Genomic DNA, 25,040 nt, shown 5'->3' with positions numbered 1-25,040 from the left:
GGCAAGAGTTTTTACATCACTCTTCAATTAATTTCCTACTATATTTTATTTGCCACATCATTGAGAAGGTTGTTTGCTTTTTTGAAATTTGATTAGGTAAATGTGTAGGTCAATTTTGCATATGCTCTTTTTTCATCCCCCTCGTTTCACAATTGCTAGTCCCTACAGTGAGAGAGACGGAATATGACATCGAGGTGCTTTCTTTTGTCCTACTTTGGTTCCTAATGGTAACATGCTGTAGAAAAACGTGTGTAACGTTTTTTTTGCCTCATCTGCAGTTAGGAAAACACTTATTTGAAAGGGCTTTTTTCTTGAAATTAACTTTTCCTTTTGCTCCCTATTTAAATTTGGATGCCATGACAACTGGGGGTATAGACTCTCGCTGCTTGCCTTAACGTTTTCTGACCTGATGTATAAATAGTCTCTAAAAAAAAAAACCTCAGTGCTGTTACCATTAAACAGGCAATCCATCCGGAAAAATAAATCCCTTGTGAATGCTGCCCTATTAAGGTTTTTCTGCAGCCCATTTGGTTTGTGTGCAAATAGCTTATCCAATGTCTTTGTGAAATGTCTGTATGTGTACTTAATGTTTCTTTTATTTTAATCAAGCTGTGGGAGAGCAAGCTAATGCAGTCCAAAGCGGTTGATGGCTTTCATACTGAGGAGCAACAACTTTTACTTCAGGCTCAACAGCATCAGCAACAGCAACACCAGCACACACACCACCAACCGCATCATCTTCAGCAGCAGCAGCACCACCAGCAGCAACAGGCTGTGCAGCATCCAACTCAAACACAGCAGGTCCTCATGCCAACTTCTCACCAAGGTCAGACACCAGACCACATTGGCAACGTAGCTTTGCATGTTTCACTTCAAAATTGGCTTTTCATATGTTTTGATATTGAAGAGTAAGACACGGAGGACCCCTTTAGAGTCTTTGATTGTTTTCACTTGCTACTTTCCATAACCTTAAAACTAGAGTGACAACCTATTAAACTCTTAATTGTTTAACAGTAATGTTGAATTTTAAGATATTTAGTTTGAACAATATTTCAAACGTGAAATAACTTGACCATGACCATTGATATTGCATACATACACCTTAAAAGGTGGTATGTATCAAGAGTTTTCAGCCCAGCCTCACATGATTCTGTTAAATACCTGCTTCTTCAATTTGGCAACTTCAGCCGTAAATATGGTAATTACAGGAATGTGCTGAGCTTCTATTGAGCTGTCAAATTAGATGGGACAATTGCTCTGAATAGTTGCATTTAATTACTCTGACCTATATACATTGGTGCCAAGATAAAATTCATTGCATGCCTGCAAACATAGGATGTCACATGGGAATGCTTATTGAGGAGTGCACCTCCTACTCTGTTCTGAACATGCATTTTTAAAGAAAATAATATTTTACTCGTGGCTTTGGATTTTCTTTTTCAATTACTATTTATTTACGTGTCTTCACCCGGTATTTGACTTTTGACAAGTTAGACCTTTCCTGTGGCTATCGTCCTATTACATAGTGTATGTAACTTGTAAGAAGGACCATATTTTTGCCCCACCTACAGTTACCAACCTAATTAATGAGAATAGATCACTAATTGAGTAGTACAGATGAGGTCATTGCTAAATGAAAGTGAGGGCTCTGATGCTGCTGGTATATGCCTCAAGATTTCTGCCAAAATATTAGTCTCAATAAACGGTAGCTGTAACTCTAGTATCCAAGGCGCCCTCCGAGCCACCACTGCAAAGAAGGCACTTAACACTATTGGTAGCCAGTGTGGCGAGTCAAGCTCTTTCAGGGCATTTTGTAAAACGAGGAATTATGGCATAATCAGTTTAATGAGAGTGATGGGCAAACCATTGCCTTCCCTGTCATGGTATTCTGGACCATGTTCCTGAGCAGGAACAGACACCAAATAAAAAAAAATGAAGCCTCTGCTTATACTAGCGTCTTGGTAGAAGCAACAGATTAGAGCCAGGCTGTATGAAAACTGGTTAAGATTTTTAACCCCTTCGATGCTGATGACGAGCTCAGCTCGTCATCAGCCACGGGTGACGTGTGCGGATGACGAGCTGAGCTCGTCATGTAACGCGGTTAATCGAAAACAGCAGCACAGCGCAAAAATAACCCCAGCAGCGATGCAGTTAATTTCACTAAGTGACCATGGTTGAGTTTAGGCCAAAATCTGAAGCAACATAGGCGTTGGCTCCAGATTAACCAGTAGTGATAGGGACTAGGCCCAAGTCATCCTTATCGTCCCAGACTGGGCAAGTAGGGTGTGGTACATGGAGCTCCTTAGCATGAGCATATATCCTACGATCGGGCTTCCACTGCCGGAGGTCTTCCTGTCTCAGTAGGAGGGCATGCACCTTGAACTAAATGGCCTTACTCCTCCATGTGCCGAAATTGAAAGGCAGCCCTTGGGTATACTTGATTGGTCAACTGAAGTGGTAATGTCCTCCATGCCATTGCATGCCCCTCCAAGAAAATGCATCTTTGCTCAATTTTTGGACACGTTTGTTACCGGGTGTGGTGACAGGGGCACTGACTTCTTAGAAGTGAGGCTGCTAAATGTTGTTTCATTGTTTTGACTTTAGCCCAGCACCATCTTCCAGTGGGCACTGCAAAAAGGATATTAGTCTGCCTTTCTTCATTTACCAGTCCTTCACCCATGTTTAAATTGCTGATTTTGCTGTGGTTTATTATAGGTCTCGTATATTTTCCCTACATTTTCAGTACATTCTTCCTTTATTTGCTTTTTGAGCCTGAGCAAAGTTGCTCGCTGCATATTCGGTCCACCTTCCTGAACACCTGCGTGCCTTCTTACTAGAACTTTTGTCTGCTTTCTATGTTGGGAAAATCAACCACTCTACCTGGATTCTTTGCTTCACCCTTCAAATTGTTTGGATCCCTAGAGGGCTTTACGTTTTTACATTGATGGTAGCAATGATCATTGAGTAGATGACCAACTCTTTGTATCAAGATCTACAAAGCCCTTGGCAAGAAGCAGCCTCCAGAACGTATATGAACCCATTCGAATAGGGCTAAGGCTGCTACCACTGCATTACACGAGAAGTGCCTGTCCTTGATTTCTACAAGACTGTGACTTTGGCAACGGTGCATCCGCTCATGAAGCATTCTTGGCTTGACAGACCCACTGGTCAAGAAGAATACTTATCCCGCTTAGTTCTGCAGGGCTTGTTGTGTGAGCCCACTTCACTCCCTTCCACTTTTGGGAGGTACTCAATTTCAATCATGTTAAGTATTTGAACTGCTCAGTGTTCCCTTTTTAACTAGATCATTTTTAACACACATTAAACTGTTCAAATGTATTCTTCACGTGGTAATTAAAAGCTCTTTCATGTCCGTCTTCGGGAGTTACCAAAGGTTGTTAGAACACCTTTCTTAAGCTCATGGTCTCAATACTCTCTTTTCCGACATGGTAATGGTAAAAGTATTTATAGAGCGCTAACATTCATCCTGGAAGGATATCATGGCGCTAAAATTGACAGTGTACGTGTAACTGGTGGTTGTTGACGGTAATATTGTGATTTAAAGGGTCTTAGGGAACAGTGTTGTTTTAAGTTTTTTCCTGAAGACAAGATGGTCATCTGTGAGTCTCAGATCTGTCGGTAAATTGTTCCACAGATTTGCTGCTAAGTGTGAGAAGGTACGGCCTCCCGTCCTAACCTTCTTTATTCTAGTGGTTGTCGCTCTTGCTGTGTGTTGGGAGCGAAGATTTCTATGTGGAACATAGAAATTAATTCTGTTTTTTAGGATGGTTGGACCTGTTTTGTGTAATGCTTTGTGGGTGAGGCATAGTATTTTGAATGTGGCTCTTTCTCTCATTGGCAACCAGTGTAATGCTCTCAGACAGCTTGTAGCGGAGTCATATTTTCTTTTGTTACATACGGCTTTTGCTGCCGCATTCTGAACAAGCTGTAATTTTGAGAATAGGTAATCTGCCATGCCAACGAATAGGGAATTCCCATAGTCAAGTCTACTGATTAATAGTGACTGTACTAGGATCTTTCTACATTCCAGGGGAATCCATGGAAACACTCTTCGTAGCATTTTCAGTAGTGCAAAGCCTTTACCACAGATAGTTATCACGTGGTTATTCATTGACAATTTATTGTCAATGTAGATTCCCAAATTCCTTGCCATCTGGGTTGGTTTGGTGGGGCACCAAGAATGTTGGGCCACCATGTGTCATCCCAAAGTTGTTGAGATCCGCCAAACAGTAAAATCTCTGATTTATCGGCATTTAATTTCAGGCAGTGATTATGCATCCATCTGGATAGTTCAGAAAGGCAGTTTAGTAGTCTGTTTTTGGGATCTTCTTCACCATCTAAGGCAATCATTAGTTGTGTATCATCGGCATAAGAGCAGATGTTAACGCCCCACTTTTTACCGATCTTGGCCAGTGATGATACATAAACATTAAATAATGTTGGACTTAATGATGCCCCCTGTGGTACACCATACTTGATCTTACAGGGTGTAGAGTTGTAGCTGCCTAATCGGACAGATTGTGATCTGTCTGTTAAAAAAGACTTAAGCCTGGTCAGGGCTTTTCCCTGCAGTCCTTTTGCGGCTAACATTTGCATCAGGAGGTTATGAGATACGGTATCAAAAGCCGCTGATAAATCTAACAGTATCAGGGCCACCGTTTTACCTTCATCAACCTGGCTTCTGATGTTGTCCAGTACTGCCAATAAAGTTGTTTCTGTACTGTTGTTCGACCTGAAGCCCGTCTGCGAGACGTCGAGCAGGTCGTTGATTTCCAGATAGTTTGATAACTGTTTGTTCACTAATTTTTCCAATACCTTTGAAAGGTATGGCAACTGCGAGATGGGCCGATAGTTGCAGGGTTGTTTATGTCCGAACCAGCTTTTTTAAGTAAGGGAGTCACTACTGCTGTCTTCCAGATAGCTGGAAATTCCGCTTGGTCTAATGACTGATTTAATGCTTGCGCCACTATTGGACCAATTGAGGGGATTAGTTGTCGAAAGATGTAATGTGGGCATGGGTCCGATGGTGAGCCCGATTTAATTTCCGACATGACTTTAATTACTTCTTCCTCTGAAAAAGGGCCCAAGGCAGAGCAGGTGGCCGTCAGGGGGAGCTCTGTGTTAATATGATGTTCAGTCAATTCCTGGTCATTACTGGTGAAGGATGAATAAATTGTGTCTATTTTATCAAAGAAATAATTGCTGATTTTGTCACATCCTTCCTGTGAGGGTGGCAGATGTGTTGTAAGACTAGGAGGGTTGCACAGTTCTTTAACTATTTTAAAAAGTTCTTTAGAGGAATGTTTGTGTTCTAATATTTGTTGGGAAAAGTGATCTTTTTTTGCCTTTCGAATAGCTGCGTTGTAGGATTTCAATTCTTTTTTGTAAATAGATCTGTCAATCATGGTTTTACTTAGTCTCCATTTGTGTTCCAGCGTAGTACATTTTCTTTTGAGTACCTTGAGATCTGGACCATACCATTTTTCCGACATTGTTCGCCTAGTTGTACTTTTAGTGGAGTTTATAGAACAATGTTCAAGTGGTACACCGATGCTTTTCTGTAAATGGTGTGTTTCTTGTTCAGTGGAGGAGCCTAAGTTAGTGTGGTGAAAGTTCTGGTGAAACTTCTCCAATGAGAATTTGCTCCAGTTTTTGGTTGTAACTGGTTTCTGTGCCATTGGTCTCACTTTATTTATTGGTAGTCTAATAATAAAATCTATTCTATAGTGATCGGTCCACGTAAGAGACGTAATATTATTGATAGTAGTGGTCTCGATATTTGTAAATATCAGGTCCAGTCTGTGTCCGGCTCTATGTGTGTCCTGGTTGACTAGTTGTGTTAGTTGTAGGATTTGCATATTATCTGCAAGGTGCCTGGTAAGCGGATTATTATCTGACTCAAAATGTACGTTGAAGTCTCCTAATACTAAGATGTTTTTGTGCTTTAAACAGGTGGGAAGAATCTGAGAAAGCAGTTGAGTGCTAAATTCAGCTGAGCTCCCTGGAGGGTTGTAAATGATAGCTCCTCCCATCAGTAGATAGGAATCTAAGGAGATTGAATAGATCATAACTTCATGTTTGCTATCCTGTTTGGAGGCTTCTTGAATACATGTAAACTTCTCTTTAAATAGCAAGGCTACTCCTCTACCCTTCTTTTTGGGTCTGTTAAGGTTTAAAATCTTATACCCTATAGGAAGTGCAGTTGCGATGTCTGGAGTACTGTGGGTGTCAAGCCAGGTCTCCGTAAGGAACACTAGATCCGGTTGCAGTTGGTATAGAGTGTCCCAGAGTTCAATTGAATGTTTGGGGAGTGATCTTGTATTCAGATGGGTACAAGATATCTCGAGATTGGTGGTGCTTCTTAATGTAAGATCGCCTTTGGATATATTGACCCATCTACATGTCTTGCAGCCAAAAGATCCCATGATGTTGGTAGGCTCCACTGTAGCACATGGAGGATGGCCCTGCGGGGGTTTAGTATTAAGTAGCATGAGATTATCTTTAGAGTAAGTCAGTCTCAGTATGTCTGGCCTGTCCTTAGTTAGTGAGGCGGAGTTTTCAGTCCCTAGTCCCGTGCAGGCGCGGACGGGCGCAGACGGGCTAGTCTTTGGCGCGTCTTCGGCGCGCCGTCGACGCGCCCGCTGCGCTCGTGCGCTGCCTGCTGAAGCTGTTCATTTGTACCCGTAGAGGTGGGAGGGGCCAAGCACAGTGCCGCTCGCCTGCTCCTCACCAAGATGGTGGTTTTAGATTTGAATCCCCGGCAGCACCAAGTCGGCTGAGGTAGGGCGGACAGGGTTCGTGGGGCGAGGCGGGGTGAAATGAGATAAGCAAGCGATTCGCTAGGTTTCCTTCAGTCGCTATTAAGCTTTTAAAATTGATTCTTTAAAAGCAAAGTGCTAAATAAACAAACAAAACACTTTTAAAATGTAACTCTTTTTAAAAAGTGATCAGCAATACAATTTCGTTCACTCACTCGAGCAGCAGTCCCGGCTTCCGCCTCAGGACCTCAACAGTCATATGCACACTATCAATCATGCAGCTTAAGAACTAAAACAACTCCCTGTCAAACACTAAATACAAAAGCCTTTTGCGCAAATGGTTTGTATGGTTTTAAGTTGACCTTCAGGAATATTGTAATTTGTGTGTGAATGTCATAAAAATAATTAGCTGGGAACTATCCATGCATTCGCTTACCCAGTCCTTTTTGACAATGGTACTGTTCCAACGCACATTCATGGTAATTTTTATATGGACTGTATGTACATGGAAAATTAGTATAATTTACAGTTTTCTGTCTAGTAGTTTATTGGGTGAAAAGTTAGTTGCTGGTGTTAACAAAACGTTAGCAAAATACTTCACACCATAATATGTTTGTGACGTGTAGTTGTAGATACATGTGCAGTGCATAGTTCTGCTAGTTAGTGTTTTGCTTATTTTTCTTTGACATTTGTCTTAAGTTGCAGGAGCTAGTGAATCCAGGTGTAGTGGTATTACGATGTTAAATGAGAAGGGGGACGGAAGAGCTAGATATTTAACAAGGTCTTACTCCTATGCTCCTCCAAGTACTCATGCAAAGCAAGGAAAGGAGAATGTTCCTCTAAATAGCCAGTGCTCTGAGAGTTGCTACCTGGCAGGGAGTCAAGTCGCTGGGAGATGTGAATTTCTAATCCTAATGCGCTCACACACCTGTTAGGGTGTCATGCTTCATCATAGGGCGCTCCTCGCCAGACCGGTGCTTCAATATCTGACGGGCCTGGTGGCTTATTTGGCGGAGATATTTAGACCTGAGGACGCCATATGTGCTGAGTGCATGTGGGCTAAAAATAGTGTTGTGGTGTGTGCGAGGTAACTTAAAATAGGCACCACCCCCCAGAACCCTTTAACACCTTCAGCGCGGCACGAATTTTCGCGCTGTAGGTTCTAAGAAACGGGCGTGGCCGTGACGGAACGGTTCCGTCATAAGCACAGCCCAACCGGCGCTCGTGACAGAACCGTTCTGTCACAAGCATCAAAGGGGTTAATTCAATAAGGGTCCAGGAATAAGGAAAACAGTGGCGCTATCAAGAGGTCCTAAGGTACCCGGATAGCTTTTTATATGTGCACGGTCAACATGTTTTGTGCCTGTGGAGCCCCAACATTGGGCAGCACTTCATCAGGACCTTAATAAACAAGAGGTATTAGCCCCCTTGTGGGTATGTCCAAATAAAGGGTCTCATCCTGGATAGGAATCAGTGAAAAGTCAGACGCAGAAGGCGAGGAGGGCCCCAAAAAACGGATTCAGTGGCAGGATCAACCGGCACCATAGCAGCAGGAACGCATGAAAATGAGTAGCAAGAAAAACAACCGGACCTAGTTGTAAACCTTTCCGCGGAAACCCCCTCCTCTATTGAGAAGCAAGTCCTCAACAAGGGCTTGGGCTTTGTTCCTACACCACATGAAGACCGGTTCTGCCTGCACAAAGAACTCCACGGGTTCTTTAGGAAAATACGTCTGCGAGCTTACTTCCAGTTTAAGGAACACCAAGAGAAGACTGACACAGGCCTACGAGTTCCATCGAAATTCACACCGCATGAAGGGATGACACCCCACGAAAATCTCACCTTCGAGCAAGCCGTGGTGAAGGAAGTGGACGGCCTCGCTAATAAACAACACTACAACAACCTGTCTTCGAAAGAAAGAACAACGATCAAAGTGCTCAATGAGGACACTTCAATCACTTTCAAACCTGCTGACAAGGGTGGAGTGATCGTATTATTGAATATGGGCGACTATGACCAAGAATGCCTCAGGCAACTCACAGGAGAGGCACTACAAGAAGATCAACAAAGACCCCACCGATGCACTGTTAACTAGGATAAAATCAATTGTGACATCAGCAGAAGCACAGAGCTGGATTACTAAGAACGAAGCTGACTTTATAGTCCACACAGATGCCGCATGAACATGATGATTTCCTTGTGAAAATCCTCTTCTCTACCCAGCGCTCATTTTCAGTAACTCCAGATGCTAAAAGGATCCTCAAACTTACCATGTAGTTTATCAAGGAGCCTGTTAAGGCTAGAGCTATCACACCTATGGTGGATAGGAAGTATAAAGCCTCCCCTAGTAGCCCTCCATTTATTCGTGGCTAGTTACCCCTGACACGCTAGTGGTATATACTGCTAGAAAGTGCGCAAACAACCAAAGCACTGGTGATGCCGGGGTCAAAAGGCTGGCGGCACAGTCTGCTACTCATTGGGGAATTGCCAATTCCATTGGCTTGCATCCCCCAAAAGTAAATGCCCCCTTAAAGCAGCTGCACCCTTTGTTTACCACTTCCCTTATCCCAAAACACCAGGGGTTTCTACCCCGCTGGTCAGAAATCACCTCAGATTGTTGGGTTCTAAATATCATAAAAGGGAGATGCTGTCTGGCACTCGCGCAAACATTGCCAAACATCCCCACTCTCCCCAGTAAAAAATTGTCCAGAGAGCCGTAGAACCTGTCCCACCTCAACATAGTGGAAATGGTTTATACTGACTCTACTTCATCTTAAAGGACGACTGCTCCCTTAGGCCCAAATTTGATCTCAGGCTTGTCAACAAGTATATTGTGTGATCACTGTTCATGGTGACTCTACAGGACGTCATACCACTCTTACAGAAAGGTGACTTCCCGACTGCCCTAGATCTTAAAGACTCCTACTTTCACATACAGATCAACCCAGCACATTTCAGATACTTGAAGGTTGTAGGAAGTAGACACCATTATCTGTTCAAAGTGCTGTTCTTTGGGGTAACCACTGCTCCAAGAGTCTTCACCGAATGTCTGGCCGTGGTGAGCGCTCATTTCAGGAGGAGCAGCAGCATCAACATGTTCCCTTGTCAGTATGACTGGTTGATCCAGAGGGCCTCAACAACTGTCTAGCGAACACCCAGACCACAATTCACACCCTACCAGCTCTGGTTTCACCATCAATCTCACCAAATTCCTCCTACAACCCCCTTCTCATACAGTCTTTCCTTGAGGCTGGACTAAATGTGCATGTGGAAAGAGCGTAGCCCAGTCCAGCCAGAGTACAATCCTTCAAAAACATGCCACTTTTTTCAGCAATATATGACGGTAAGACTCAGAACAGTAATGCGCTTACTAGACATTATAGCATCATGTGTTGCTAAAGTTCCTCATGCCAGACTCCACATGCCTCTGTTACAGGAGTATTTGGCAGCACAGTGGGGGTCAAGCGGAGGGTCGCCTAGAGGATCTAATGTTGATTTGGGGCCGCACGTTTTGCTCTCTGCACTTGTGGGAATCAAACAACCTGTTGCTGGGGCCGCCCTTTCCTGGACCCAGTTCCGCAAGAGACCATAGAAGATGTGTGGCGCAGCGGCTGGGGTGCCTGACTCCGGACCACTGGGTTCACGGTTCGATCCCCGGCTCCGGTGGCAGGTTAGCCCAGCACCATATGACTCTGGGCAACAGCTTGCTTAATCTTCCCGACGGCCCCCAGCGCTGGGACACCTCCGTTTGAGGTAGCTGTGCGCTTTACAAATGCTGGCATTTACATTAAATGCTGGCATTTGCAATCGCCACAGATGCCTCGCTGACAGGTTAGGGAGCACGTCTCTCAATTGCCTCACTGTTCAGAGTCTGTGGACTCCAATCCAGCTAACTCTTCACATCAATCACCTGGAACTCTTAGCCATCCAGCTCGTTCTCTGGGCTTTCCACCCTCCCATTCAAAACAAGACAGTCTTGATACACACAGACTAGTCTGCCATGTTTTACTTACAGAAATATGGGGGTACACATTCACCACATTTCTTGTGTAACCCAAAGCAACTGGCGGTGAGCAATCCATCACAAAGTCCACCTACCCATTCAGCACATTCTCAGGGTGGACAACAATCTTGTGCATCTCCTCAATAGGACGCATCAACAAGTCCTATGTAGGAACTCTACCCCCAGGTCTTACACACGTACTTTCACTGTTGGGGGGGTTCCTACAGATTGACTTGTTTGCCACTTCCAAACACACAAAATGTCCAAACTTCGTCACCAGACTAGCACACCCATAATCCCTTGGTTATAGACTATGGATAAATTGGTCCGGAATATTTGCTTAAGCTTTTCTGCCTCTCTCACTCCTACCGTTTGTGGTTAGGAGGCTGAAACGGATATCCCTAATGCTCATTCTATTAGTACCAACTTGGGCACAACTGCCATTGTACTCCACACTACTAGAACTCTCTCTAGTCCCACATGAGAAGCTCCCCCATGGGATAGATGTTTTCTTGCAAAACCACTGCAGTATCAGACATCACAACCCTCAACAGTTAAACCTTGCGATCTGGCTCCTGAGGTCTTAATATTTGGATATCTTAATCTAACTGAGGAGTATGTCTATTCTAGCCTAGACTGAATGGTCTACTACCTGTTACTTAGCCAAATGCTTTGTGCGCTCCGGTCTTCCCAAACACATTAATCCACTCACAGCATCTGTGCAGCATATTGTATGCTACCTCCTTTACCTGCAGAAGTCAGGGCTAACCTATACATCTTTGTTTACATCCGGCTGCTGTAGCTACCTATTTTCAGAAAAGGCTACATATTTTACTATTCAGAATTCCAGTCATTGAGGCATTCATGGAACGCCTCAAAAGGGTTATTCTACCCCCGATGCCCCATGTTCTCATTTGGAACCCTAACATCACCCTCGCAAGATGGGTAGGCCTGGCTTTTGAGCCACTTCACTCTTGTCCAGTTTATTGCCGCTTAACAATTACCTCTCAGTAGAGTCCGTGAAATTCACGCTGTTACTTTAGAAGAGCTGTTTTTCCAAGTACATCAAGAAAGAAAGGTTCTCAGAACCAATCCAAAATTCCTGCCTAAAGAGGTCTCCAGTTTCCACCTTAATTGAGCTTCCATTTTATTTCCAATTGTAGAGACTAACTGAACACGCTCTCAATACTCCTGGTGTCAAAACAGTGTTTATCTATTATATTTACAGGACAAAGCCCTTCCGTAAGAGACCACAGCTATTTGTTTCTTACCGCAAGTCGCACAATGGACGTGCTGTTTCCAGACCAATAGTTGCACAATGGTTGGCCAAGTGTATACCATTTTGCAAATGCAAAACGATCTCTTCCTGCCCCTCCCAGACCCTATTCCACTCATAAGAAAGGGGCTTCTATGGCTATCTTCGGTAACCTGCCATTAGCTAACATTGGTAAAGCAGCTACCTGGTCAACCCTGCATACTTTTACCAAGCACTTCTTTGTGGATATCTTATCTAGACAACAAGCAAGAGTGGGCAGGCTGTCATGCGCACACTTTTTCAGTCCACTGCAACATCCTCAGGCTAAGTCGCCGGTTTTGGGAGAACTGTTTTAAGGTCTAATCGCAGCTACACATGCCACGAACGGAAAAGTTTCCCACTACTTGTATTTTGAAGTCTTTCCTATTGTTTGATGGAGGTTAGATGAAGACTGGTTTAGAAATGTAAATAAAATTAATTTTGATAGCTGCAGTCCTTTGAAGTTATTTTTTAAAAAGTAGCATTTACTGCAGTGATAGTGCTTATTAAAAGCACCAATGGGGGGGCCAAGAGTGAGGTGAAAGTTATTTGTAGATGATAAAAGCTTTAAAGAATGGGGAAATATACAAGCTTCGTAGACACCGGACACCGATCAGTGACTGAGGTTAGCATCAGACATTTTCTATCAAAATTGTATGGCACCTAAAATGTATGTATGTGTGCATATATACATATACACTTAATATCGGTCATATGGCTTTAAGCGGTTGATACCTCACAGCTGGGCTCATGTGGCCATGTGAACATCACATTGAATATTGCTGCATGATCTTCAGAGTGTGGGCAACAGTCTCAAAGCAGCTGTGAATACTAAGAGGAATTCCCTCTGCCCCATCACACTTCATGACATCAATGAGACATTCAAGAGCAACACTTCTTTCCATGATTACGAGGGAAACTGAGAACTGTTAATATAATGCAGCTTTAAATATAACATTGAGGTTGTCCGCGTTTTCTAGAGTGACTCATCTGACAACTCATGATACAATGAATTGTCGCTGTATGGTAAATCATAAACTGCATTTTTCTTTTTGTTTTAATAATTTTACCATTATTGTTTTATGTAATTATCAAAAACGCAACTGGCCCTCAACTGGCAGCAACATTGGTATTTATAAAGGTTAAAAAAAATCCTGTCTTTTTGTTTCATTTCTATTGAAGTGGGCCGGCAGCTCTACAGCTCAGGAGACCAGACTTCAAACCACCTTTTCGATGGTGGCAAGGTCCAGGCACGTTATGGAGGAGGTGTGTTCACGCACCAGGGTAGGGCGAACCAGTAGACCCCCTAGGTGTTTGAGTTGCTCTGCCAAGCTTGGTCTCTGCTTGGCTGGACCTCTAAATGAGGACTGTATTTGTGTTGTCCTAGAATAGGGGTTTTGAAAGAAGATTGTGGTGGTAATTGGCGGCACAAGCAAGCCTATTGTGAGAAAGTCGTCTAAAAGATCACATACGGGTTTGACAATTGTTAGGTTGATTTTACTTCCTCTCTGCGATGATTTGCATGTCCCACGCCCTAAAAGCATACTGAAATCTTAATGATATCAAAACCTTAATTATATGAAGTATCTTTGTATCTGATCTTTTAAGCACAACTTTGCTTAAGAAGGAGGAGATGGAGAGCAATGTTTATGTAAATTCAAAGCCTATAATGAAAAATGAATCCCCTTATTTCAAAGTAATGTCCAAATTGGAAGTAAAACTAATGTTCTCCCTCTCCTCTTCCTTTTCTTCTATAGCCGCAAAAGTTAAACTATTAATTGTGAGTCAGTCTTTCGTTGAAAATAATAGCTTGCTTATTTGCATTTACAGTACCCCAACAGCAGGTGATCATGCAAGACTCGAAACTGATCCAGCACATGAATTCATCTGGCATGGTATGAAATATTGCATTCTGTATTTAATGAGTGGAGAATAAGATGCCTCCGAGAAACTGTGGGTGGTAAGATGTGAAAATATCACGTTTCCCATTTGCATCTTCAGTGTATATTTTATTGGGTAATAAGAGTTCAGGATGGCAGCGTCAAATAGAAGCTATTTGCTATTTTCCTGCTGGTGTACACCTGCAAATGGCTGTATAAAGCATCAAAATTGAACCGTTCTGCGTACATTGTAGTGGAAACTTATTGTTGATGGGTAGGGAATAGAAGCCCCGCCCACTCTCCGCCCATATTTGCCATTGGCATGTCATTGTCCATTCTAAATCCTGGCTTCTGATTCATCAATAGAATTGTTAGTCCCTCCTTAGTATCACCTCCTCTTCATTTTTCACCTCCCTTGGCGACTGACGCCTTTACTTCGGTTGTTACACGTACGTGTTATTTAGACTGTGAGCACTATTTTATTTAAAGTGAGGTTCTGCTACTGCAGGCACGTCATGCTTTGGTGCCTTCATTACTCCCCCCACCCATTGTCCGTGCCATCTTCCTCCTGTTGTCTGTGCCATCTTCCCCTTGCCGTCCCTCCTGTTGTCCATGCCTTCTCCTCTGCCCGCCCTTTGTCGTGCCTTCTTCACCCCCACCCTCCTCCCTCCCACTGTCCGTGATGCCTACCATTTGCAATGCAATAAGTCTCTTGTAAATGAAAAACCTATTGGATTGCAAATGCTTGATAATTGGGTGTTTGAGGCATTTGTAGATGTAGATAAATGTGGTTTGCATACGTCCACCATCTAGTGTTGGGTCAGTGTACCGTGCGTACTGACAACCCAGTTCTCACACTTTAAAAGACCAAACCACAAAAAAACACACTCCAGGTTGATCGAGCAAAAAGCTCCCTGGCCACCACTGCCATCAGGCTATGTTTGGCACGAAAACAAGATTCTGATGTCACGCCATCTGGCACATGCACTTGACAGAATCCTCCACCTTGGCACCGAGCCAACAGTCTTCGGAGCTCTCTTTCGATACCAAGCACTTCAGTACTGAAAATTATCTAGTCACCGAAAACTTTGAAAATGCCACACAAGGACTCTGCTTCCTCTGTAGAGCCCATCCTCCATAGGATGAAGGATAGGCTTAACGGCAAGCAAAAAATGCATATTCATCCTACTGGGCGTATCCTGGCTAAAGCAGTGTTACCATCGCCACACAAGCGACAACTCTCCTTTGAAGAAACAATTGTTCAGCCTGTGCCATCTAAGCAGATGAAAGCTGATAAAGCAACCAGTGCTTTTTCTTTCTCTTCCACCACTGCCCTCTAGCCCCTTTCTCTACCATCTTCACCCTCTTCTTCTCATTCATTGGCTGACCCACTTGACATCACCCCTCCGTTTTCCATAAGGGGAGCAAGGCACGTAGGACTATCTTTAACACACCACAGGCACCTGACCCGTGGTCCGTATCTGACGTGGACCCTCCAGCGGACACTGATTCAGTTCTATACCCGGCCAGACCCTTCCCTCCATTGACATCACCTTTTATCACGAACTTATCAGCAGGGCGTTACATACCATCGGGTACCTTTACATAAGGAACCCTTAGAGGATTTCCTTTGAGACCCTCTCCCATCACGCATTTGTCGCCCAGTATCTCCCTATGCTTAAGGGTATGCTTTGTCATACTGATAACATTTGCAAAGACCTTGCATGAGCACGTATCATTACTCCCAGGGTAAAAAAGAAATGCAAGGTTTCATCTTCAATCCCGATTTTACAGAGAGCAGATTCCACCAGATTAATTTATTGATGCATCAGGTAAAATAGTGGCTGCACAACTTGCCATCTCGAATACTTTATTCTGCAGATCATGCTGCACAGGGCATTAATGCCAGTGTACTAATATGCGGACATGCTTGCACGTATCATGCTTTAACCCAGATGTTGAGCAAACCCCTCTCAATGTCCCATTCGACAAGGAACATCTCTTTGGCCCACAAGGGAATGAGGCATTCGAGAGAACAAAAAAAGATGTACAGGTTGCCAAATCCATAGGCTCACTTCAAACCCCAAATCCTGTGGGGTCCCTTGCTGCTACCCACATAGAGCCAGTGCCAAAACAAATCAGAATCCTCTACCTCCTACAACTGTGGCCAGAGTCATCACTCCTGTCTGTGGGTAAATAATGCAAAGGGTAGGGGCAGAGGTGCCTCCACTTGTGCGCTACCCGCACCACTAAACAGTGACCCACTTCTCCTTCCCCTGATCACACTACGCCTGCCGGGGGAAGGTTACAAAGCTTTCGTCAAAATTGGCAGACCAGAACACCGGACCACTGGGTGTTGTACATTGTCCAACATGGCTATTTTCTGGAGCTCATCAACACACCTTCAAACATTCCACCTCGTTCTTGCAAGCTCTCTCGAATACCAAACTCTGATCACACAGGAAGTCCAAGCCTTCAACATCAAAGGTGCAATATAACCTGCCCCTCTACGATGGCAAGAGTTAGGAGTATACTCCCTCTAATTCCCATGAACGATGGGACTCTATGGCCTACATTAGATCTTGGGCCTCTCAACCATTACATCCTGTCAGAGCTATTTCATATGGTCACTCTACAAGATGGGTTCCCTCTTCTGCAACAAGGCATTTTTTCGCTCAGCCCTAGGCTCGAAAGGCTCCTACTTTTATATTCCAATATATCCTGCTCTTCACAAATATCTAAGATTAGTTCTAGCAGTCAAACACTCTCTCCAGTTATCACACCTCTCTGACCATTTGGCATTGGGCTCTAGATCCTAACATTCATCCCTTAGCGGAACCCCTTCCAGGGACAGGCTAAAACTATGCTGATCACCTCAATCTCCTCAGCAGGATGCGGCAACAAGTCCACAAGTGCGAACTCCACCCTTAAGTCCTCCTCCCTTACTTTCCTAAGTGTAGATCTGTTCAGTACCGCAAATAAATCAAAATGGACATGCTTTCAATCCAGGTTGCAACACCCACTATCCAAGGGCAATGCTCCATGGATGAATTGGTCAAGGATATTTGCTTATGCTTTTCCGCCTCCCATTTCTGGTTGGGAAGCTCAGGCAAACCTCCCTTACACTAAAACTACCAGCCCCCATTTAAACAAGACATTCATGGTTCACAACACTACTTGACCTATCAGTAGTTCGGCACAAGAAGCTTCCCCTCTAGGCGAATCTTCTCATTCAGGACCATAGAGATCAGGTACCCAGACCCAAAGGAACTGGATCTAGAGATTTGACTAGATCCAAGGTCAACGTTGGGTTACTTAAACCTCCCACCTGAACGTATGACCATCCTTAAAGAAGTACGTAGACTACCTACCTGAGCTTGCTATGCAGCCAAATGAAAAAGATGTCTTCCACTGTAATAATAAAAGTATTGATCTGTTTAACGCTACTATACAAAACATTGTTACTTGTTGCATCAGGATTAGTGGGGAATTAGTATAGGGAAATATGAAATTAATTTGAGCGGTGGACATGTTAGTCTGTTAGTTGGATTCGAAAGGATAGTGGAGATATAACAGAGGGAAGGCAAAAACCTTAAGTTCCTCCCTATGATGGTTTCACATTTCCTCCTTAATCAGTCAGTTAAGCTTCCTGTATTTTTTCCCCTCATCCAGTCACAGTAGCAAAAAAAAACTCTCCATACACTAGATGTAAAAAAAAAAAGTACTTCTGTATTACATTGACAGAACAAGACTTCCAAAAAACAAAGCAACTTTTTGTTGCTTTTTCATTCACAAAGGAAAACCCATATCCAAGTCGGGCTTACCCACTGGATAGTAAATTACATTCGAACATGCAATGCTAAAGCCAAAATGACTTTACCCATGCCCCCTAGAGAGAATTCGACACGTAATATGGGGGTTTCAATGGCTTTGCTAGGTATCATCCCACTAGCTAATATTTGCAAAGCAGCTACATTGTCTACACCACACCTTCACAAAAAATTATTGTGAGGATGCTTTTACACACCACTAAGCTAATGTAAGACAGGTAGTGCTAAAAACACTCCTTCAAACAATTGCAACACCCCAAGGTTAGCCACAGCTTTTAGAGCGCACTGCATTGGTTTATTCAAAGTAAGTGGATCTACAGCCACACATGCCTCAATCAAATTGTTACTTTACCTATAAGGATCTGTTCTTGACATTTAGTGTAAATTTACATGCACCTTCCCTCCTCCCCGGACACATTCTATCTATCACTTGGACATCTCTATTTCTCTACTTACTCTATACTCCATTCTCACCCGTCTGCGGGGAACATTTCTAACATGGAGTCGATTCCCATGCGCAGTATTCCCAAGAGGAGGAGTCACTCTACCTCATGATTCAAAATGCTTCAAGGAAACTGCACACATCCGGACCCAACACTAGGTGGCAGAGCTATGCAAAGCTTGGAATTCTTCTGCACTAGATGCCCGGAACTGATGCTTACCATGTAAGTAACCTTATCCTTTTTATTGATGTTTGGATACAAGTGCTTCATTGGAAAGGCTACTTCGGTTTGCTAAACAGTCCCTTACACAGTATGTTTCATTCTTTTTCCAGTCTGATGTTGTCTTCTAATTGTGACAGCTTAACTAGTTTACTGTTTGCATGAGTTAAATTCCTTTGCTTACCATATTGTGCTAATGTCATCTAAAAATAAGTGACTGCTGTGTGAAGATCACGTTGTAAGTGCTTTCCCTGTTGTTGGAGTTCCAAATATACATGATTTCTGTTAACCTCTTTAATGCGGAATGTGAGATGTTCACGTCCTCTGCATTACCTCTTATGCTGAGGAAGTAAACCGCTCTACTTGGATGCTGAAAATCCTTCTGCGTCTTGCACCAAAATGTTTTTTATCAGTTTTTTTTTCTTCCAGTTTTTCTAACATTTTTTTTTTTTACACTAATCTCAGGATGTAAGGGAAAACCTTGCCTCTTGTCTCAAGGTGGTTAGTCTTTTATCATTGTGGGTCGATCAGCAGGCTGACGCCACACTATAAACTTTAAAGCAGTCCGTGTCATTAGGCACATACTCCTTTCTCTTGGATGCTTGGAGGAGAAGGGGAGCACATTTGAATGTAACATCTATTTCTGACACCATTATAGTATTCTCCATAAACTCAAACTTTCTAAAAACGAACCACCCTCTCCACCAAGATCTTCCCGAGCAAGGTGTAAGATGACAGCAAATACCTATTTTACTGACCTCTTACTGGAACCTCCTGTTTTGTTGAAATATTTGGATGTATGCAAATGCTTATAATTTTAATTTATACACTTCCACTGTTTTGGACTCCATTGCACCTCCTAGCTGCACTTTATATGTTGAACTCCCCCTCTTCGATTCTCTGAGAACGTACTGAAAAAAAAGAGTAAATGTAAAACATTGGATTTCAAGTGGAAAGCCACTTCGAGTCCTGCAATAAAACAAAAAAACCTATAAATTGCCTATCAAGGCTTCTCATAAGCTTGTGAAACAAACATGCAACATTTTGCAGATCAATTGGTCTCCACTCGAAGCTTGTCAGATTTTTTTCTACTGTCAGCTCATTCTTTTATCAGCGAAGTCTTCCACCTTCTGAGGAACTGTGACATTCTCTTTTTTGATAGAAAAGATTGTTTCCATGTATTGTAATTTTTTTCCTATCATATCTGTACCTCAAGAATCAACCTGGGCTCTCCCTCTTCTTGGCTTTTTAAAAATGAAATTAGAGGATATCCACTCCTCATATCCAATTGGTTCTCTGTGGAGAAGTGTGGCTCAGGGGTTAGAGGCGGCAGACCCGGAAGCTGAGATCGGCCCTGGACCAGGGTTCAATTCCCCGCCTCGGCGGGTGTTGGGCTAAAAATTCCACGGCCTCGATAATTCTCGCTCCGGTGCCTTCTCGACTCACGGGTTCACACTCTGCGACTCTGGGCAATAGCTTGCTTAATCTCCACAACGGCCCCTCGCGGCGGGATGCCTGGCTTTCACCTTGTAGATACCCTGCCAGGGTTATCTCACAGGGGAATACCAGGACGGGTTCCCTAAGCAAGCGCCGGGAAATCCACTGCTGTGCGCTATATAAGCTCAAATACATTTACATTTTACCTCTCCAGCAGGCCTATTCTCCGGAAATCTCAAAGCTTGGTATGGGCTTTATTGGTCCTCAGTCATGTGGGCTTCTTAAATTCAATAAATGTGGCCTCGTTACCTCCTACCTGGAAACTTGCTCATGTTGTACCCCACTGAAGAAACCATCCAATACCTGTCACCTCTAACTGCCGACCTATGTCTTATTTGCCATTTTCTACTTTGATATTAGAAAAACTGTCAAAAGAACCTTGTCTGACTTGAAAAAAAAATCTCCTGTAAGTTGACTTCCAGCCTCTCAAAACCACTGGAATTCTAACATCAAACATAGCTGATCCTTCACTGGTAGATGTTTGATCACATGTAGGTATACCATCTAACAAGAATAGTGACATAAATGGATATATGCATGTCCCTCAAAGCTTTAATACTTGCATTCCCTAAAATAAAGTGTCTCTACTGAACAAACAGGAAGAGGACTGATATGGCATAGTGTTAGAGGCAAACAAGACATTAGGCAGAGAACAGGCCTAGTACGTTTTGCAGAACTGAAGAGGGGAGGAAAGATAAGGAAGAGATTGGAGAAACCTGAAGATAAAATTAAACGCTAGAGAAAGTAGTTTCACAGACCAAAAGGGATGATCGTTGACAATTCCCGCAAGCTAAAGTGGAATTGACACCTACAATTCCAAATGGGTGCTGAATGTTCTGTAGAATCCACACCATGTTCTCTGAACAAGGTGATGAGTAAAGGGTGGGGGGGAGGGGGAGTTGTAACAGTAGTGGCAACTAAATAAATGTGGTATATTAGCAATCACTATCAGGAGTTGTACTAGTTTGAAGGGGAATCCACCTAGATAGTATATCTGACTACGGTCCTCAATCTGGGCATTATATTTGAAGATAAGCTTACTCTGGAAGCTCAGGTCACAAAAACAACTTCCTCTTGTTTTGCGATCTCAGATCCCTCCGAAAAATGTTCCCGATACTACCTTCTCAGGTACGCGCACAAGTAGCAAGATGTACGATACTCAGTAGGCTTGACTACTGTAACACTCTCTTGCTGGAATCCCCTAACTTCCTGTTGGATAGACTGCAAAGGATCCAGTCAGCAGCTGCCAAACTAGTCTTAAGGTGGCCGAGAAGCTCTTCTGCCTCTGAAGCCTTGGCAGAACTTCATTGGATTCCCCTGAGACAGAGAGTGCAATTTAAATCTCTCTGCCTTGTTCTTAAAGCCCTTCACGGGATAGGACCTGTACGTATGCGGAAAAAATTCGACTGGTACGTCCCGTCAAGAACTCTGCGCTCCTCGTCGGCGAGATTGGTGAAGGTTCCTAGATTTCGAAAGGACCGGTCAGGTGGGAGATCCTTTGGCGTGGCAGCAGCTAAATTGTGAAACAGACTCCCTTGGGAAATTAGGCAAATCAGGACGCTCATTTCCTTCAGAAAAAGTGTAAAAACCTGGCTATTCCCCAAGACTTAGTGGCCGGTTCCCGCTCCCTCTCCCTCTCTCCCCCCTTGAGCTACTTTAGTGCCAGGATACCTGCCAGGTGATAGTGCGCTTTATAAATTGAATATATAAATATAGTGGTGTAAAATTGTAACTTCATTTTGAGAAAAAAAGCTTAAACTTTGTAAACCCCATCACAGGAAAAAAATAGCAAAAAACCATTTAACTGTGTGGGGGGAAAAATAATTTTAACATGACCCTTTTTTTTTTCTTTTTCTTTCTGCCATCTATAAAGAGTTCCACATCTTTTGGAAGCGTATTTCATGTTTGAAGGCCAGTTTTCAAATACAAAGATTGAAAGGTTTTAACTTTGATTCTAAAGTCCCAGAGTCTTGAGAAAAATGGCAAACAGACATGCCCCTTTTAAGTCTCGCCTAGGTAGCGATTGTGCTGTTTCTTCGAGACCTGCAATATTCAGGTATAGACTTTAAGCTCCGCCCACCCTTTCAATTGGCTCCTCTTACTGTCCTTTGTGAATTATCGCTTTTGATTCGTGAATAGACTTGGTAGTCCCTCCTTTGTGTCCTCTCATGAGGACAGCGCCTTTTACATGTGTCCTTACTCTCTAGTTTTCATTAACAGTTCGTGAGCACTATTTAGTTAATGTCTTGCTGAAGCAGGTACGACATGCTGTCCGCCTTTAGCATCCCGCCCTGGTATGTAGTTGCTGTGCGAGACCCGACATGTTATCCCGCTTCTGCAAACCATGACGCTTCAGAGGAGGTAATTTTTTTTACTTACGAAGTACAGCTTTTTAAAAAAAAAAATGTAATTACTTAATTAGTATTCACGGCATGCTGCACTTTAGCTTCACCCGTTTAAAGCGAAAGTTCAGTGTCCTTAGGTTGCTACAAAAGTAAATAAATAGAAAGTCAGACGCCGCATTTCTTTCCCATTTATTTACTTTTTTAGCAATCGCTGCATGCCAAGGTTTAGCTTTAAACATCTGAAGCTAAAGCACGGAGTGCCAATGAAACGGATAAATACAAAAAGGCGGTCAACAGCTTTTACATTATTGCTTTTACCTTTCAACATGGTGGTCGCCCACCTTTTGTCTCCTATTTATTTACTGATCAGGCATTGATGACACGGCCCGCAAATATCTTTAAACATATACAATTAAAGTGCGATACAATGCAGAGGCTACAAAACAAAAAAAATACTCCAACTTCTTGATGCTCACTTTAAATGTATTCACTTTAAACATGGCGGCTGCACACCAGTCATTTCTATTTATTTTTTCCTTGATTACCATTTGCAGTGCAGCATGTAATTCTATTCCTTTATTAGGTCTCAAGGAAAGAGTGCAGTACCACAGGCTATTGCTAGGTGTCCATGTGGATGTTTAATAAAAACAAATTGTAAGGTAACCTCAGCAGCGATCTTTCTCTTTATCATTCCATGAAGGGTTGCAGTACCTAATGTGCCTAATGGAGGTCCTTTTACAATTCCACAGGGACACTTAGTAACAGCTTTCGGTACAGCACCCTTTCCTTCATTCATGACATTTATTTTGTTACTTATGCTACTGCTGGGATATTTTTAATCAAAAAAAGGACAAACATTAGCATTTGCTACGCCAATGGCTCAAAATTTCACTAATGCAAGACCTCTTGCATTGCAAATGCTTGTTTTTATTAAACGTGGGTCCTAAAATAAGTGAAAGGTAGTGTGCAAAAGCTAGCAAGCTATTAAATCACAGCTAATAGCTGACCAGATACTTTAATGTATTGGGTATGAGTGACTGTTGATTAGAAATGGATAGAATGTCTTTCTGGATTTGGAGAAAGCATTTGATAGGAAGAACCTTAGTAGGACTCTTGTGTGTGTGTTTTTTTTTTTTCTGGTGCTCAAGTTGACTAATATCATAATTGTTTGCTGACGCTGATAGAGGGTCGGAGGAAAGTGAGGTAAATTGACAGCATTACCGTAGCCAATTGTCAAACCAAGCTAGCTGCAGGCTGAGATATCTGGTTCACAGTGAAGCACCGCACACAATAGCAGTTATTCTAAGATAATTAAAATGTGTTAAGTAAAGTATTAAATTACAAGCTGAGCTGGGCTGAAACAAAGGTTCTCTCTTCGAACAATTGGACAGATAAAAGTAGTGGAATCTCTTATGTTATGCACTTAGCATATTTCTACATTCTGGATTGTAAGAATCCACTTCAGACCAACTGAAGGAAAAATTAGAAGTAACCCTCTTAAGACATAACAAACACATCTAACTCGGAAATATTGCATGAAGTAAAACTAACCTTAAAAAAGTTGTCTGTTACCAAATACTCTCAGTTACTGATGCTACGCCTAAGCCTGCTGCATTTGATCTGTATAAAGTATGTCGAAGCAGATCTCTCAGTTCATTTGGCTCAAATTGTAAAGCTGAAGGAAGGTCTCCACCTCTTTATGGAGGACAGACTAAAAAAAACATCACCACTCTATTCATGCCTGGTGCAAGCTGCTGTATTTGACAAAGCAATCAAAACCCGGCAACATCAAAGTACTTTTTTTTCTAAGTTATTATTAATCTTTGGTTGATAGTGAATGAATCCTTTGGGCAAAGAAATACATACTGTAAACCGTTCTTTTTCTGAAATGGCAATGTAACATTGAAACATACTTCTGGGTGGCTCCTCGGCTATTCTGTCAAATTGTCCTTTAAAGTTGAAAGTGTTTTTTTATCAGATTCCTGTATGTGATGGTTGCTGGCATTTTGCTTTTTAAGTTGCTAGCACACAAAGCGCTCTCTGTGCCGGAGATGCCAATTATACCTTTTTTCCCTCAACTGGAGTCTTTTCTCTTGTCATCTGGAGCACTTCCTCCTTTATTTAAAAAATATATTTTTATGACTTGGCGCTCTTGCCTTTTAGTCTTTGTTTTTAAATAGAAGTAGATTGTATCCAGGATGGTCCTACAACATCACAATGAATGCATCTTGACTTCAATAGATGGGTCCTAAAGAAGTAGAATCAAGGTTTATTGTACATACTTATTGGCAGGGCTTCTATAGGTTGGGATTCATGTGCACTTGAACTTCAGGCACTGGGTCACCTGGATCTACTGTATAAAGTGGGAAAGCAGTGCGAAGTTGTTTCTGGCCACCATATTTCTTCAAGATGGAAATGTGAATGGATCTGTATGGAATCGAAGTTATCAAGGGCATATTGGATGATCCTTGCAAACAACACTTGCCATTAGTTACTGTGGTATATTGAAGCAAACCTACTTCAAATATAGTGATTTATTTTAAACTTTACCAATTCTTTACGCTTTTATTTTTCTACAGAGTGCAGCAGCTGCAGCAGCTACCTTGGCTTTACCGGCTTTACCTGCTGGTGTCACACCAGTACAGCAGATACTAACAAATTCAGGTAACAATTTCTTTGCACAGAATGATGGCTCTGGATATTCCCTCTCCTACCTTTTCCTCGTTCATGCTTGGTAACATTGTAGACCA

At 42.7% G+C, this 25,040-nt stretch overlaps 1 protein-coding gene across 3 annotated transcripts in view; it reads left to right on the top strand.

Annotated features, from left to right (window-relative positions):
- Positions 1–25,040, top strand: part of GTF2A1 (general transcription factor IIA subunit 1) — a 169,764-nt gene that overhangs the window by 24,256 nt on the left and 120,468 nt on the right. The window contains exons 3-6 of one of the 3 annotated variants that reach the window (XM_086937593.1): positions 610–826; positions 13,259–13,342; positions 13,907–13,971; positions 24,870–24,954. In XM_086937593.1, the coding sequence (XP_086793719.1) occupies positions 610–826; positions 13,259–13,342; positions 13,907–13,971; positions 24,870–24,954 (451 nt within the window). Of the gene's footprint in view, positions 1–609; positions 827–13,258; positions 13,361–13,906; positions 13,972–24,869; positions 24,955–25,040 lie in introns of all 3 variants that reach the window. The other 2 variants (XM_086937592.1, XM_086937594.1) reach the window with 2 other exon arrangements.

Source organism: Lissotriton vulgaris, chromosome 9 (genome assembly GCF_964263255.1).
Source record: "Lissotriton vulgaris chromosome 9, aLisVul1.2, whole genome shotgun sequence".
Classification (NCBI taxonomy): domain Eukaryota; kingdom Metazoa; phylum Chordata; class Amphibia; order Caudata; family Salamandridae; genus Lissotriton; species Lissotriton vulgaris.
The sequence above is the reverse complement of the archived record's forward strand: the minus strand, read 5'-3'. Positions and strand labels throughout refer to the sequence as shown.